At 54.4% G+C, this 16,118-nt stretch overlaps 1 protein-coding gene and 1 pseudogene across 4 annotated transcripts in view; both read right to left on the reverse strand.

Moving 5' to 3' along the window:
- Positions 1 to 3,235, reverse strand: part of COL16A1 (collagen type XVI alpha 1 chain) — a 50,801-nt gene extending 47,566 nt beyond the window's left edge. For 2 of the 3 annotated variants that reach the window (XM_082614876.1, XM_082614875.1), the window contains exons 1-2: positions 2,828 to 3,235; positions 1,099 to 1,205 (exon numbers count right to left, since the gene is read on the reverse strand). In XM_082614876.1, coding sequence (XP_082471002.1) covers positions 1,099 to 1,171 — 73 coding nt within the window. In that variant the 5' untranslated portion in view covers positions 1,172 to 1,205; positions 2,828 to 3,235. The remainder of the gene's footprint in view (positions 1 to 1,098; positions 1,206 to 2,827) is intronic. The other variant, XM_082614877.1, reaches the window with a different exon arrangement.
- Positions 1 to 16,118, reverse strand: part of LOC309799101 (methylosome protein WDR77-like) — a 460,959-nt pseudogene that overhangs the window by 248,046 nt on the left and 196,795 nt on the right. The window lies entirely within an intron of this gene.

Below are 16,118 nucleotides of genomic sequence, written 5' to 3' on the forward strand. Positions count from 1 at the left end.
GCTACAACGGGAGAGATGGAGGCTAGAATCAAAAACAAAAAACAAAAAAACCTTTTCATCAATGCAGCTGGGGTACCTGGGACAAGCCGGTGGATACAGCTCCTAGAAGCTGGGCATTGGACTCCCTGGATGCCTGGCGGGAAGAAGGAATCCTGGATTCCTAGGTCCAGTGACCCCCCTGGAATCTTCCTCCCCCAGGTATGTCCAGAAAAACTATCACTGTCTTTAGCATAGGTAGCAGCAATGGGTGACTCACCCCTTGGCAACAGGCCCAAATTCCTTACAGATGTTGAAATTATCTGCCCCAATACCCAGGGGACCCGGTGAGGGAGAAGAGAGTAAGGCATATATGCAAACATGCAAAAACACATATGTACACACACACCCCACAGACAGTCACATGTACCCCACTCACATCTGCATCTTGGTTTTTCTGCCTCTTTTGGCTGGATTTAGGGTTCTAGGAGTTCTATTTCTGCTCAGCCACACAGCCAGAGGGCACCTAGCAGGGCAGGGCAAGTTGCCTGGTCAACTTCCTCTGGCTTTGGGCCCTGGAAAGCTACACGCTTTGTCCCATCCAGCGTCTGGGCCTTGAGGCGGGCCCTTTATCCAAGATCGCTGTGGAGGAGGAGGAGCACGTGGGCTGGAAGATGGATTCTCCACCAGGGCAAGGACTGGAGAGGCCTGGCCTGTTTGGGGATGCAGCTTGCCTCTGCAGGGAGAGCTTGCTGCCGGCTCCTGCCCACCACGCTGGCCCCATCAGCACTTGGGGCACAGGTTGGGTTTATGTATTAGGGTGGGTGGTTCTTCTCACACACAGAGACACAGGAGTATGTACAGATGCACACAGCAACTCTGAGATGTAAACACAGAGAGGCCCAGAGACACACAAATATGTAGACAGAAACACACATCCTCTCTAGCTCACCTCACACTGGCCCGTGTGTGCAAACACCTCAGGCCACCCTGAGCCCAGCCTCTGGACTCTCCTATAAATGCCCACGTGACCCAGGCCCGTGGTCACATACGTACACAGGACCCCACAGCTCAGAGAGCCAGTGGCAGGCCTATGACACTCTAATCCTCACGTCATCTCACCTGTATCTGCCATATGGCTGCAGATAACACAGAGACTGAGCAGCCACAAGCCAGGAGCCCAAGATGCCCACATCCTGGTCCAGAGAAGTCGGCCGCAGCCACAGCACCTGAAAACCATAGAGAGCAGGAAGGTGGATTCCTGAGCTCACATAGCACAATTCCACACGTGGGCAAGCAGCAACCAGCCCATGGGGCCCAGGCGCTGGTACTGGGGTTGCAGGAGGTCTAGCCCGGCGTCAGTCCCCCTCAGAGGCCCAACCACGGGCCTTGGGCTAGGATTTGGGCTGAGGTGATATTCAAAATATTTAACCACCGGTATGGCACAGACACCGAGCAGCCAGAGCAGAATGCTGGCTGGAGCACTGAAACCAGGTCCAGGCAGCATCTGGCTGTGCCAGTGGACAGTTGCTGGATTGAGGAGAGATCTAGAGGGTCCTAGAAGGCCAGGTCACTCGGGATAGGGAGGAAGTTTGAGGCAGAGGCTATTTGCCAAGACACTTGGAAGTATTTCAATATTTTATCAACCTGTGCACTGTATTGGTATATGCTAGCCTGGTACCTGGCTAGCCGCATCCAGCTCAGCCAGGCGGCCCTGTCTGGCACCCACAAGGTCAGGGGCTGACAGCTGGGCTGAGTCTCCTGGAAGGCATCACAGGGTTGAGTGTGAGCCACGGAAGCCTCCCCCATGGGTGCAGTGGGCGGGAGAACAGGTCAACGGGCTCAGGACCTTGTTGCCAACCTCCCCTGCTGATGGATGCTCGTCTTTTAGTTTTATTAAACCCTGATGGATGGGCCCAGATAAATCCATGCAGGCTCAGCAAGCGGCCAGCAGAGCCATACATCATCCAGCTTCCCCCGAGACAGGCAGCTCGCTCACGCGCACAGTCATGCATGTGTCAGCATGACACACACAGATACACAGGCACATATACACAGAGACATATTTGTGCCCATGTGTGCATACAGTCCTACCTGCACACAGGCATGGTCACGGGGACACATGTTCACGGTACACCTAGACACACCACCTAATACATATACACGTGCACGCAGCCAGCCTATGACTACCCCTCCGTAGGCCCTCCTGTCGGGAAGTTCTTATGCAAGTCTGACCTCATTCCCTCCAGCTGTAAAGGAATTCTGTTTCCCCTCCCTCTGTTCTGGACAGAGAATGAGAGCAGGAAGGACCCCTAGCCTCAATATATTTGGAGATAGGACCCCAATCTCCTTCTTCCTGGGGCAGAACTGGTCCCCCACCCTATTCATCCCCCATTCTGGTGGCACCCACATCCTATCCACCCTATTCATCCCCCATTCTGGTGGCACGCACATCCTATCTCTCAAACCCTATCCTGACATCCCCCTCCTGCCAGTCAGTGGAAGGACTGCCAACTGTGAGAGGCATGTGAATGCATGTGAACTTCAGTGTGTTCCCTGTCCCCTTCCTGCTCCTGACCTCTCATCTTCACTCCTCTAGCCCCATCCAGAGCAGGGGGCTCCAGGGATAAGAGAGAAGCTTCTAAGGAGATGACCCCATCCATATACGAAGGCACAGATCTGGGGGCAGGGAGAGTCAGAACTGCAATGGACGTAGAGCTCATCCTGCTTTAAAGAAGGGGACTGAGGTCCAGAGAGGGGATGCCTCTTGCCCCAGGTCACACAGCAAGTCAGGGGCAGAAGGGGCCCTTCAGTCCAGAGCCCCGAGGCAACCCGCTCCACCCCCACTTACCGTGGCTGGGGATCCCCGCCACCTCACTGTGTAATCCAGGCAGCCCAACGCAGCCAACTGCGGGAAGCAGGGCCTGGGTTCTTCAGACCCGCTGGAGGGTCCTCGATTACTTCTGGCCGGCCTCGGGTCCCCAGTTTCCCCTGTCCTGAGCTTTTGGGGCTGAATGCTGCCCCGCTCGCATGCCCGCTCGCCTGCCGGGGACTGCCGGCCACATCGGATGGGGGAAGAGGGGGAGGCTCCAGGGGGCTGGGGACTTGCCAGGGCCGCTAATGGAACACAGCTGGACCCGCCCGCCAGGCAGGAGGAGGGAGGGAGAACCGGGAGGGGGCTCCAGCGGTGGCAGAGGCGGCGGGATGCAAGGCCCACTCCTGGCCTGGCTGCGCTCCCAAGCCCATCCCTCTCACTTGCTCCGCCAGGTGAGCGAGCCAGCAAGGCGGGATCCTGCGTGCCCGGAGTTGCCCTGCAAGGGGCTCTGGCGGCAGGCGGGTGGGCGGGGAGCCCGGCCCTTTAAGAGCCAGGCCTGGAGCTTGAAGGGCCTCCCCTGTGCCACCCCCTTCCCCTTCCCTCGTTGGGCCTCCAGAAGGGTGGCGGGGCTGGGGGGAGGGGAGGATGGAGACCCTCCTCCCCAGTTCCGCAGCACCCGTGACGTGGCTGCTGCCCAAGCCTCCTTGGTCAGTTTTTTCCAGTTTCTTAGCCTAACATTCCCAGTTAGTCTGTTCTCTGACCGTCTGAACTGGGGGGAGGGGGCCCCCTCCAGGAGTTGGGGTGTGTGTGCGCGCCTGGATGGGTGCGCGTGCGTGAGCTAAATTAACCCCTTCTGCTCTGGACTCAATTCCAGACAAGTGGAACCCAGCGGGTCCCCTTATTCCTACTGACTCCGTGAAGTTAGAAGGGCTCAAATCCCTGTCCTCTGCTCTAGCTTTGTGGTTTTGAACTTACTGTTTAACTATGACTCCACTTTCTCATCTGTAAGATGGGACAATGACTGCATATACCTCACAGGGTTGTGAGCAGGAGACAAGTTAGTCTGTAAAAGTGCTTACTAAGGGCACAAAAGAGGAGCTCAATAAATATTCACTGTTATTATCATTATTATTGTGAACGCTGGCAGGAGGTGAGGGCCAAGGATGGGGTGAGGGGGTGAGACTGGACCAGCCCAGCGATGGAGAGGGTTTTGCTTTATACTCAGGATCCAAGGAACCGAGAGGAATTGAGGTTGGATGAGAGATTGGACTTCTGAGGAGAAGGAAGCAGGTAATGTGTCCAGTTCTGTCCAGAGGCAGGAGGATGATCAAGGTGACCTTCCCAAGGGTCTCCCCTGGAGGCAGCAAACAAATTTCTGGGCCCCAAGGATGAGGAACTATGGAGACGTAGGTTCAAGAGGCCCTTGAGTGGTAGGAATGGGTGTGGTGGGAGCACCTGGAGTGCCCTGATGGGGTGGGGCACCTGGAGAAGCAACATGGTGGAACCTTAGCCCTGTGGCCCCATCTAACCAGAGGGGCGGCAGGCCTGGGGTTTCCCGCCTCCGGAGCCCGAGGCGCTGAGTCAGCAGAAACCCGCAACCACGGCCACGGAGACGCGCCACTGTGGTCCCTGCGAAGAACTGGCCAAGATGTGGGTACAACAGTGGTGGGGCCTGGGAAGCGCTGAGCTCAGCAGGCGGGAAGTGCAGGGGTGGGGCTTTCTGGGAGCTTTGGCCTGAGGAGTGGGCAGGCACCGGCTCGCCTGCCCATACGGTGCTGCACCAGTGGCGGGCACTTGGGAATGAATAGACAACACCCATAGGTCAGGCTCTGTGCTAAGAACTTCACATAGGCTAGCTCCTTTCATCCTCACAACAAACCCAGAAGGAGAATTCTATGCTTACCCCCATTTTACAGATGGGGAAACCTGGAGCCCAGGAACAACTCAACTTGCCCAAGATCACATGGTTAGTGGATGGTAGGGCAGGGGCCCATGCCAGCTAGGCTGGACCCACAGCACACGTTCTTAACCACTGTGCCATCCTGGGCAACTCCTATATCCTTCCTCCATTCATATCCCAGACCCTCCCGGGCAGGAGGGGACAGCTGGATGCAGTCTAGAAATGGGCCTATGTCCCTTCCTGCCCCTGACACCTATGTGCACCCATCTAGAAGCGTGCAGTTAGATATGTTCTCTCACGACACGTGTATAGACTCCACGTGCATATGTAGACAGGTTCACACAGACACATGCAAACACTTGATACTCCTCCATGTAAACAGACACACAGAGACACATGTGTGAGCACAGATGAAGCCACAGAAATATATCCCTGGATGTACTCAAACACAGGTGCATAATTTTCAGAATGCATGTACTTGGCACTGCTTTTACTTGGATATGCACACATGAGACATATGCATGCACGCAGATGTGTGTGTACAAACATACACATAGAAACACACACCTGTGCCCACAGGCATAATTCTTCATATATGCAAACAGAGAAACCTGCAGACCTACAGCACATACACATGTGTGCACACAGACACAGGTGGCCACACAGACTCAGCTCCCACAGAAACGCCGACTCAGACACGTACACACCAATGCTCATCCACACACACGCAGGCAGCGATGCTGACACACTTACGTGCATTCAGCCCCAGAAAGCCCTGCATGCCAGCAAGCAGGGTATCCCGTGAGGCTGGGCTCAGTGCCCTCACCCCAGATGGCATCGCCACGAGGTAATCAACGCTGCTAATTGTCACCAGCTGCCCCGGAGACTGCCTGCCACTGCCGGGCGGGGCTCCCAGGCCTCCTGGGCCTGGGGTTGTGTGCCCAGATGTCGGCAGTGCCAAGGGTCCACCCACCCCATTGTTCCTGCTGGCCACTGGGGAATCCCCAGCTGGCAGGGGCAGCACCTGGGGCTGGCTAGAGTGAAGAGCCAAGACAGGGCCTGGTCCCAGGTCAAGCCCAGGAGCTCCCGCCCAGCCAAGCAGAGGTGAGCTGAACCGCCACAGGCACACGTGCACACCTGGGCCCCGGCATATGGGCACATAGGTGCACACACATACACACAAGGGCATATCACACTTAGCCGAAATAGACCTCCTGACTGTTCCCCACAGAGCTGCATCTCCCTGTCTTCCTCATTCTGAGAAACACCACCATAACTCATTCAGATGCTCAGGCAAATAACCTAGGAGTCACCCATGGCTCCTTCCTTTCCCCTGCCATCCCTGCTATCCTGTTGATTCTACACCCAAAACGCAGCCCGCATCCATCTACTTCTCCCCGGTCTCACCCAAGCCACCATCCTCTTTTGCCTGGACTGTTGCAGGAGCTTCCCAACCCCCTACTTCCCACCCAGCAGCCAGCAAGACCTTTCCAAACCTGGATCCACTGGCTTCCCTCTCCTGCTTCAATCTTCCAGTTTTCATTTCACCTAGAAGAGACCCCCAAATCCTTCCCTTGGCCTTACCAAGTCCTTCATGATCTGGCCTCTGCCTTCCTGTCCAGCCACCTCACCCCCAGAAGCTGTGGTCCCACGGGCCTCCTTTCTCAGTCCTGAATTCACCAAGTTGGTTTTCTCCTCCGGGCTTTTGTACCAAGTCATCCCTCTGGAAGGATTTGTCCCTGATCTTTGCGAGGCTGGCTTTCGACATCCAGGTCTCACCTCATAAGTCACCTCCTCAGAGTGGCCTTCCCTGACCACCAGGTCTAGAGGAGCCCCGAGTCACTCTCTAGCACGTGACTCTGTTTGAAATCTCTGCATAGCTCCAGCATTTGTTTGTGTACTGTCCTTCTTTACTAATAAGCAAGAACCTCCAGGAGGGGCCTTGTCCGCTGGTACCCACTGCCCTGCAGAGGAGCCTGGCACCCCACAGGCAGCCAGTGGTGAATTAGCAGATGAACGCACACAAGCACTATCTGGGCACTCAGACACGGACGGCCCCCACAGGAGCACAGACATGAATGTTCCTGTGGGCAGAGATACACGCACATGCCCAGCTTCTGGGTCCCAGAGGAGAGACTGAGGTCAGAGGACCAAGGTCTCCTTCTGCCTCCTTGGGTTTCTCTGGGTGTCTCTGTCCCGTCTCTTTGTGACTCCGGCTTGTCTCTTGTGGTGTGCTCCAAGGACAAAGAACAAGATAAACTCAAAGGGCAAATATTGCTGGAACAAAGAGTTACAGCACTCCTATCACTCTGTCATGGTGCGACCATCGCAGTGTCCCAGAGCCCTCCCAAGAAGCATGCCCTGTCCCTTTCCCATCCCATATAAGGAAAGACATTTGCCCCGTTTTTCTACTCTCAGCACATTGAAAGTATACATACTCTGCCCAGTCAGCAGATGCCAGGCAGTTTCCCTGGCTATAAAAACAGACAAGCAACCCATGCTCAGGGTCGACTTTCCCTGGCTACCAGGAAGTTGGCCCGCTCTTCTTGCAGCAACCTTTCTCTTTAATAAACTCTATCTTCCTTACATTCTGCCTTGTGTCTGGAAATTCTTTTCCAACCCGCGCTCAGACCATGACATCTCTCTCACTGAATCTGGCCTGCTTTCTCTGCATCTGGTTTTCTAGCTCTCTTTCCTTCCTCTCTGTGACTCCGGCCCCCTCTCCAGCTCTCTCTCATCTTTGTCTCTGTTTCTGTCTCTTCTGTTGCCCTCTGTTTTTGGATCTGCGTCTCTAACTCTGAATCTCCCTCTGTGTCTCGGGTCTGTTTCTCGCACATTCTGCATCTTTACGTCCTCATCTCCTATCTCTCTTTGTCTTGGAGCTTCCGTGTTCTCTGTTTCTCTTCACCCTGTCTCTTTCTCTCTGTCTCTCTCTGGTTGTGTCTCTGTTTCTGGCTGTGTCTCTGTTTCTGGCTCTGTATTTCTGACTCTCTGACTGTGTCTCTTGTTCTCCCTCCTTCCCTCTCTTTGCTCTAAATCAGTCCTGCCACCATGTCTCCATGGCTCTCTGTATCCCCGGGGCAGGGGGACCCATCTTTCACCTCTGGTGACAGCTTTATGGTCCCAGCAGGTGGGGCGGTGCTCCACTTTGCTGATGCCCTCCTCCCCTGCAGGGCCATGGCGAGCTCCACACTGACACCCCCAGCCCTGGCAACTTTGGGCCTGGCAACAGCATTCTTAGATGCCTAATAAGGGTGTCTTACTTCAGTAGCACATGACACCAGGCACCTGTTTGGAGCTTCTGGAGAGGTAAGCCCAGACTCTGATGGGCTTTGCAGTGGATGTGGCAATGGTCAGGCAGGTAGACACTGGGGGAGGAAGGGGGAATGCTCCAGGCATCCTGGGTCCCAGCTTGGTTGTCCCCTGGGCTCTGCCCACCTGTTCTGAGGGACCTGTGGAGAGGTGACAGGCACAAGAGCCCTGGATTCCAGACCTACCTCTACCCACTGTGTGCCCCTGGGCCCCAGCCTCCCCACCATACGAAGAGGTAAACCGTAGGATCCTGTGTTAACCCACCTGGTGTGTTAAAGCACCTCAAACCACTTTGCCTGATTACCTCAGTAACTCTCAACCAGGGCAATTTTGCTCCCCAGGAAACATCTGGCAATGTCTGGGGACATTCTGGGTCATCACAACTTGGTGGGGGGACACCTCCTAGCATCTAGAGGGTAGAGGCCAGGGATGCTGCTAAACATCCTGCAACACACAGAACAGTCTCACACAATACAGAATTATCTGGTCCAAAATGCTCTCCCCTGAGGGGAAGATTCCACTCCTCAGAATTCCCACGCTCTCTGACCTGCACTAAACTCTTAATCATGCTCTGACCAGGGATGGGGGGCTGTTAGAAGACAGTAGGGATTGATCCTGTCTCTGCCTTTAATAACAGCAGCTAACATTTACTGAGCCCTTTTGAAGTGCTGGCCGGCACCATACACAGAGAAACTCATTTTAGTCTCACAACAACGGCAGGAGGCCCAGGCACTGTTACAATCCCCATTCTAAGCCTGAGGAGACAGGCAGAGAGAACATGAGGAATCAGCTCAAGGTTACACAGCTGGCAAGGATGGAGCTAGATATGAGCTGATCACTTTGGGACAGACCCACAGGGCAGAGTCCTCTCTGGAAAGGAGCCCACACAGCAGGGGCCTGGGCAAGTCCTTTTCCCTCTCTAGGCCGCCATTTTTTCATCTGTCAAATGAGATCTACTCTCTCATTTAACCCGGCAACAATTCTAGGAGGTGAGGCACTGTTACCACCACTTCACAGGCTAGAAAGGCAAAGATTCATGATTTAAGTCTCACGTTCATAGGGCTGGGAAGTGGTGGGACAGAGATTTGAACCCAGCTCTGCCTGACTCCAGGCCCCATGATCTTAGTCAGGACACCTGCCCCCTGCCCCTGCCCCTGCCCCCCGCAACCAAGGCGCTATAAAGCAGGAGAGCAGAAGCTCTGGAGCTTAGAGGACTTGTTAAACACAGACTGTCGGGCCCCACCCCCAGAATTTCTGATTCAGCAGAGTTTGCTTTTCCAATAAGTCCCCAAGCAAGGCTGGTGCTGCCAGCCCAGGGATCACATTTGAGAACCCCTGCAATAGAGCATGGTGTTAGGTCGCCTGTACCTGGGTTCAAATCCTGGCTCTGTAACTTGGTGGTATCACTTAACCTCTTCCTTGGAAAATCAGAAATACAGCAATATCTGTCACTTAGGGTTTGCTGAAAGGATTAAGGGAGAGAACGGCAAAGGGAAAAGTGCACTCATGCTGCTGGCACCTAGTAAATGTGCTCATGAATGCTCGTCAGCGTAACAATCCCCAACACAGGCAAGTCCCTCCTCCCCAGACAGACTGGAAGCTCCCAGGGGTGAAGGACTAAGCAAAGGCCTAAAACTTCCTTTTCTCCTGACTACCAGCCACCTCCCCAGGTCTGCACAGAGCAGGACACAGAGATGACATCTCAGAACAAACACAGCAGGGACAGTAGGATGTAGCCCACATCTGCCAAGGCATCCCAAGTGTCCTTTGCCCCATGGCACAAGGCCTGTGGAGAGGGGTGAGGGTGGAGCACAGGCAGCACTGAAGACCCCCAGATGGACCTGGCCCCTAATCTTCCTCCAGGCCCTGCCCCATCCCCAATAATCCCTTTTGGGGCAAGAGTTGGCCTCCCAAGGCCCTGGTAGGATAGTTTGTATACCCTTACCCAAACAACCCTTTGGGTACCAACCAACTCAACTCACGGTCCTGTTGTGCTGTGCGACCTTTAGCCAATCGCTAGGCCTCTCTAGGTCTTAGTTTCTTTACCTAAAAGTCAAATAAGAACTCAGCATAGTGGCTAACAGTGGCGGCTCCAGCCCCAGAATAACTGGGTTCAAACCCCACTCCTGCCACTTACTAGCTGTGTGACTTTTGGCAAATCCCTTCATCTCTTAGAGAGAGCTTCAGTTTCCTTGTTGGTAAAATGGAATTGTCCATGGCTCACAGGGATGCTGTGAGCGTTACCTGAGATGACAAATTTCAAGTGCTGAGCACAGTTCCTGGAGCTCAATAGATACACACACGCCCGTGTGTGTATGTGTGTGCGCCAGGTATTCCATACATGCGATGAGAGAGTGTAATCTTACCACCACTACAAACACAATCTGTTGGCTGCCTTCCCTTCCCACCTGTCCCGCACATGTTTAGCTTTGAGACTATCTTCACCTTCCTTCCCAATAGGGGCTGGGGAAGGCAGCTGGGAACAGTCTCCCAGAAGGGGTAGATCTGAGCAGAAGCTTGGAAGAGGGAGGGTACAGCCCTCCCTGCAATCAATTATCAGCCTGCTAGACTGCAAGCCATAGAAAGCACTGTTTTGGCTACCATTTTATCCCCAGAGCCTATGACAGAGACTAGGCACTTTATAAATACTGGCTGCAGGAATGAAAGAGGGCCCAGGACAAACTCCCTTCCGTGGAGAGCAAGCCAAGGAGTCTCCTGGGTGAGGCGTGGTGGGGAGAGGAGCATTCGGGGACTTCCGGATTCTCTTTTTGCATGCTCTCCATGCGAAAGCCTCAGACAGTTGGACTTGTAAATTCTTTGAAACCTGGAATCTCTGGTAGAGAGAAACTCTGGCTGCTGCCCAGCCCCACCTCCTCCCAGTAGTGCCCGGGGATGAGCTTGGGAGGCCTGACAATCTAGCTGGAAAGGGTGGCTGAGGGAGTGGGCAGGGCAAGGGAAAATTCAGAGTGAAAACCAAACTTTTTCATCAAGGCAAAAAATAAAATCTAAGCTCAAAGAGGGTTTAATCCTGGCTCTGCTGCTTCCTGGTTTTGTTCTCTTCCTTCATCTCTGTGAACCCTTAGTTTCCATATCTGTAAAATGGGATGATAATGATAACACCCACCCACATGGAATTGTTTGGAGGATTAAATGCGATAATGTATGAAACTAAGTCCATAGTAAATGCTCAAAAATGCGCATTATTAACATTATTATTATTGGGGGGGCGATATAATTCACCAGCGACTCTTGCCCTGCACCTCACACCCATGCTCATCCCCTTCCTATTTACAAAGCTGATTTCATGTAGCTTTGAAAGGTCAATGACATCTCCAACAGATATCAGACTTTTTTTTTCCCCATTAAGTGGCCTAAATAACAAATAATATGTAAAGAAATAAAACCAACTTGAGTATTGTCAGCCTTGACCATTCAGAAAAGGCTAGATACTGGTGTTTGGAAGACAGAGGACAGGTGGTTGGAAGGTGGGGAGAAAAAGCCTGGGACTGGGGAGCTGGCTTCAGGGCCAGGGTCAACCTTGATGCCCCGTTTGGCTTTAGGAGGGCCCCTGCCCTTTGCCAGCAAGGAAAAGTTGATCTTAGGGACTCTTGAGTCCCTTCCATTCCCCAAGTCTGAGGCTCTTAAACCCGTAATGACCCAAACATGCCTCCTCCTCAGAAAGGGGAACAGGGTGAGGTGAGCCAGACCCATGCAAAGCCAGGATGCTGCCCCTCCTCTCCCCCAGCTCTGGCCCATGTGTTCCACATTCACCTACGTGCCCATGTGACCAGGCCCCAACCACCTTAGCTGAGCCCCAGGGGTAGGGTGGGCAGGGCGAGTTCACCACACCCATTAACCCTCCTCTGTACATGCAGAAGGGGAGAAAAATAGGTGCCAGAGATGATAACTAACTTCCTGAGCTGGGACTGAACCCACGTGTAACACCCAACATGTCATTGCTGCTTGTTAAAAACTAATTTTTTGGCAAGGACGCACCACCCAGCTTGAGGGATCTTAGTTCCCCGACCAGGAATGGAACCCTGCCCCGCAGTGAGAGCACCGAGTCCTAACCACTGGACCGCCAGGTAATTCCCGTAAAAAAATAATTTTAATCATCAGGACGATCCTAAGTATTTATCATCATTCCCATTTCACAGGTGAATGGGTGTCATCCTCAACTTGAGCGCTTTACAGGAAGGAAAAGAGCCCTAAGAAGTGGCTGGCTAAGAGCTGGGATTTGAATCCAGGGCTATCTGCTGTGTGATAGGCCCCTTCCTCTCCCCTGGGCTCAGCTTTCTCATCTGTTGAATGGGGATGCTAACTCTGGAACCTCTAAGATCCAAGTTGGGACTTTTTGTTGCTCTGAGCCCAGGTCCCCACCCAGAAGCCTAGAACATCTCCGTGGGCCTGGGCGGGAGAGATGGGCGGGTGGGGGATGGGGGGCTGCCGCCAGACACTCAAAAACAACTAAATAAATCAGGACCGGGAACTCCTAATCCTTCCCGGCTGTGGCTGCTGCCGCTCACCCAGCCTGGGCCGCCATCGCCTGGCCAGCTCCCGGGCCTGGGAGGGGGACATGGCATAGCCAAGAGCGCAGAGTCGGGCCAACAGGATCAGAGCGATGCCAGGCCGTCAAGGCGGCCTAGGCTCCGGAGATGGGGGGAAGGCCCTGCCGGCAGGGTGACTCAGGCCTCCCAGACCCCCTCCCGCGTAGGCACGTTCCCGCGCCTCAGTCTATTTTTAGAGCCGGCTCCAGGCCTGAGCGTTGAGGGGCAGGGAAGGGGTTGCTGGTGGGATTCAGGCGCCTGACCAACTCCTCCAGCTCGGGACTTAAGCCCCAGGACCTCCAGCTATTCTATCTAGAAAAGAACGGAAACACTTGGGGTGTGGGGGAAGGTGCAGGCCCAGAAAATGCATCCCCCTTTCCCCCGCCTGCTCCGCAAGGCCTGGCAGTTCCAGGGAGCTGGGCGCGGCTTCCCAAGAAACGACCTCTGTTAAGTGAGGCCGGGAGCTTCCCGACGGTTGGTCTGTCTGGCTATTGGACTGAGGGCCAGAGCGGGATGGGCTCCCCTGCTACCGCAGTGAATGGGGCGGGGCGGGGCGGGGCGGAGCGCGGCGGGGGTGGGGAGTGCTGGGGTGAGGGGAGGATGCTTCCAGGTTCGGGAGATCCCGACCCCACCCCGCCATAGGCCAGGCTCCTATCCCTTCTTGGGCCGCACCCACGGCCCCAGTGGCTTCCCTGACTCCACCCTTGGCCCCGCCTCCTATCTGGCTCCGCTGGGAGCCAACCTGTATTCGGTCCCAAAGGTCCAGGGAGGTCTAGATGCTGGGCGTCTAACAGCCTGGGACTGGAGTTGAGCCTGCCTTTGGGGGCCGGGTTAGAAGTGAAAGGAATGGGGGCCTCTCCCTCCCCCAGCGTGGGGTCGGGGAGAAGGAGAGCGTCGGGGGGCAACAATGGCGCCATTGACGGGGAGGCCTCTAGGCTGGGGACGTATCTATCTGTGGGAGCCAGGCGGTTTTGGAGGCTGAAGTGGTGGAGGCAGCCCGGAGCACGGAAACACCCCCGTATACGCGGGCACAGAGCTGCGCGCGGAGGGACCTGGGCAGAGGTCTCTGGCCTGATGGCCCTACTGCTGGGCCCTAGAGGCTGAGGCCACAGTCCTGGGGAGTGGGGGCAGCTGACGGCCCCAAATACAGACGCTCTCCTATCGAGTTCAGGGACACGGGGTTTGGAAAGGCCCAAGTGGAGGCCCATCCCACTGAGGGTGAGGGGCAGAGGATGAGAGGCGGAGCCTGTCTCCCAGCACCAGCCCTCCATCTAGTGGGAAGTTTGGGAATCGCGGGATGCAGAGATGGGGTGGGGGAGGGGCCCATTGCACCCCGAATCCTTCCTTCTTCTCCCTCGATGTTCTGCTGACACCTTCACACCACCATCCTGCTCTGCCCCATCTCAGGGATTTGCCCCAGATAGTCATTGGAAGATCTGCCCTCCCCCCTTCCCCCCAAGTCCTGTCCCTTCTTCCTAATAATTATCTATGGATAATGCTTCTGTCCATCACTGCCACCACCAGGGGTCCAGGCAGCCACCATCCTTTGCCTGGATCCCTGCAGCTCCTGCCAACTGCTTTCCGTGCCTCAAATTTTACCCTCTCTCTATTCATTTTCTACTAATAGCCAATTAAATGTTTCTAAACCAGAAATCTGCTCGGGTTTCTTCTTTAAAATTTTTCAGTGGCTTCTTATGGTCAGATTAACTCCAAACCTTCGCTTGGGATTTAGGAGGCTCTTCATCACCCAGCCCCACCTCCTTCAGTCCCAGCTATTCTCACAGGGCAACTGTCAGTTCCTCACACACCCCTGTTGGCTCTTACCTTGAGGCCTTCAAACCTGCTGTTCCCTCTTCCTGGAACACTTTTCCTTGCTGTCTTCAGGACTCATCTGGCAAAAACTTCCCTCCTTGAGAGGCTTTTCCCTTCTGGCATGAGTTAGGTGCCCCTTGCCTGAGCTCCCACAGGACCCAGTGCCCGGGTCTCTCATCACCTATCCACTTTCTGTGGCAGGATAATTTATTGAAATGTTAATTATTTTGCTCCCTTCCCACTTCCAAGCTGGTATCTGAACCCTCTGATTTTTCTAGCCTCTGGAAACTTGTGCGGGGTTGAACATAAAAGCTGCTTGAAGTCTGACGGCGCATCCTGATTTTGAAAAAGCTAACCTTCTGGAAGTGACTGTGCTAGGTGTCCCCAAGGGGATGGGGAGAAGAGGGCAGCCAATGTGGGCAGAGAAAGGAGAGAGCGCAGCTAGCTGCAGAGGAGCCAGAAGTGGGGGTCGTCTGAATGGTGGGGATCTGTGGCCGGCAGCCCCGCCCCTGACAGATGATAGGAGCTGGGGGGCAGGTGGAGCACCTTGGGAGGCTGGATCCCAAGCACTGAGGTACTAGCCTCGACGCCTCCGGGTGGCAGAGGAACAGCTGAGTTGCCAAACCTCAAGGGATCACGTGGACCAGTACAATGGGCATCTATCTCTCTGTAACCAGTGTACCCAGAATCAGGACTCCATGCTTAGACCCTGGTGGGACAGCAGGTCCTTGCACGAGCCTATCGAGAAAGTGGCAGACAGCCCTGGGGATGGTTGAGATTGAATCTTCTGCCAACTCCTAGGCAAGGGCTAGAATGAGAGTCAGATTGGAGCTGATTTAATGAGAATACAGAAATAGTGTGTTTCTTGAGTCTGTGTGCCAATAGTCCACCTGCTCCACCTGTCTGTGTATCTCACTGCAGGACTGAGACTAGGTGTGCCTCATTCAGAATTGAATCCTTAGGACCCAGCATGGTGCCTGGCACATAGTAAGTATGCATTCAAAATGTATTTGCGGGACTTCCCTGGCAGTCCAGTGGTTAAGACTTTGCCTTCCAATGCAGGGGGTGCAGGTTCGATCCCTGGTCGGGGAGCTAAGATCCCGCATGCCTCAGGGCCAATAAACCAAAACATAAAACAGAAGCGATATTATAATAAATTCAACAAAGACTTCAAAAAGGGTCCACATTAAAAAGAAATCTTTAAAAAAAGAATGTATTTGTCGAATCATTTATCCTCGGTTGCTACAGAAATCTTTCTAAAACCCAAGTCTGTTCCAGTGATTTGCCGGCAGCCCTCAGGATAAAATCCAAACCCCTACCGCAGCCCACAAGGCCCACTGTGATCAGAACCTGCCTCCCTCGCCGCCTCATCTCTGCAGCCCATCCTCCTCGCACTCCCCTCTCCACCCAAACCATATGATTTGCAATTTTCCAAACTTGCCAGGTTGTTTCATGCCTCAGCGCCTTTGCTTACGTGGCACCCTCTGCTGGGAGTGCCCTTTCCCCTTTCTCTGCCTGCTGAGCTTTCAGTCTTCAAAGCTCAGTGCAAGTGTTGCCTTCTTTAAGTGGCCTTCCCTGACACCCTCCCCACAAAGACAGAGGAGACCCCTCCTGCTCTGGGGCCTATTGCTCATGTCCAGGTCTGGGTCTCTCTTCCCCAAGCCCCGTTTCCTGGACTGTGGGCTGCTCTAGTGTGATGAGTCCCCAGTGCCCAGAGCAGTGCCAGGTACACCATAGGTTCTCCATAAATCCTCCC

This window comes from Mesoplodon mirus (assembly GCF_964341445.2).
Source record: "Mesoplodon mirus genome assembly, chromosome: 3".
NCBI classification, from domain to species: Eukaryota; Metazoa; Chordata; class Mammalia; order Artiodactyla; family Ziphiidae; genus Mesoplodon; species Mesoplodon mirus.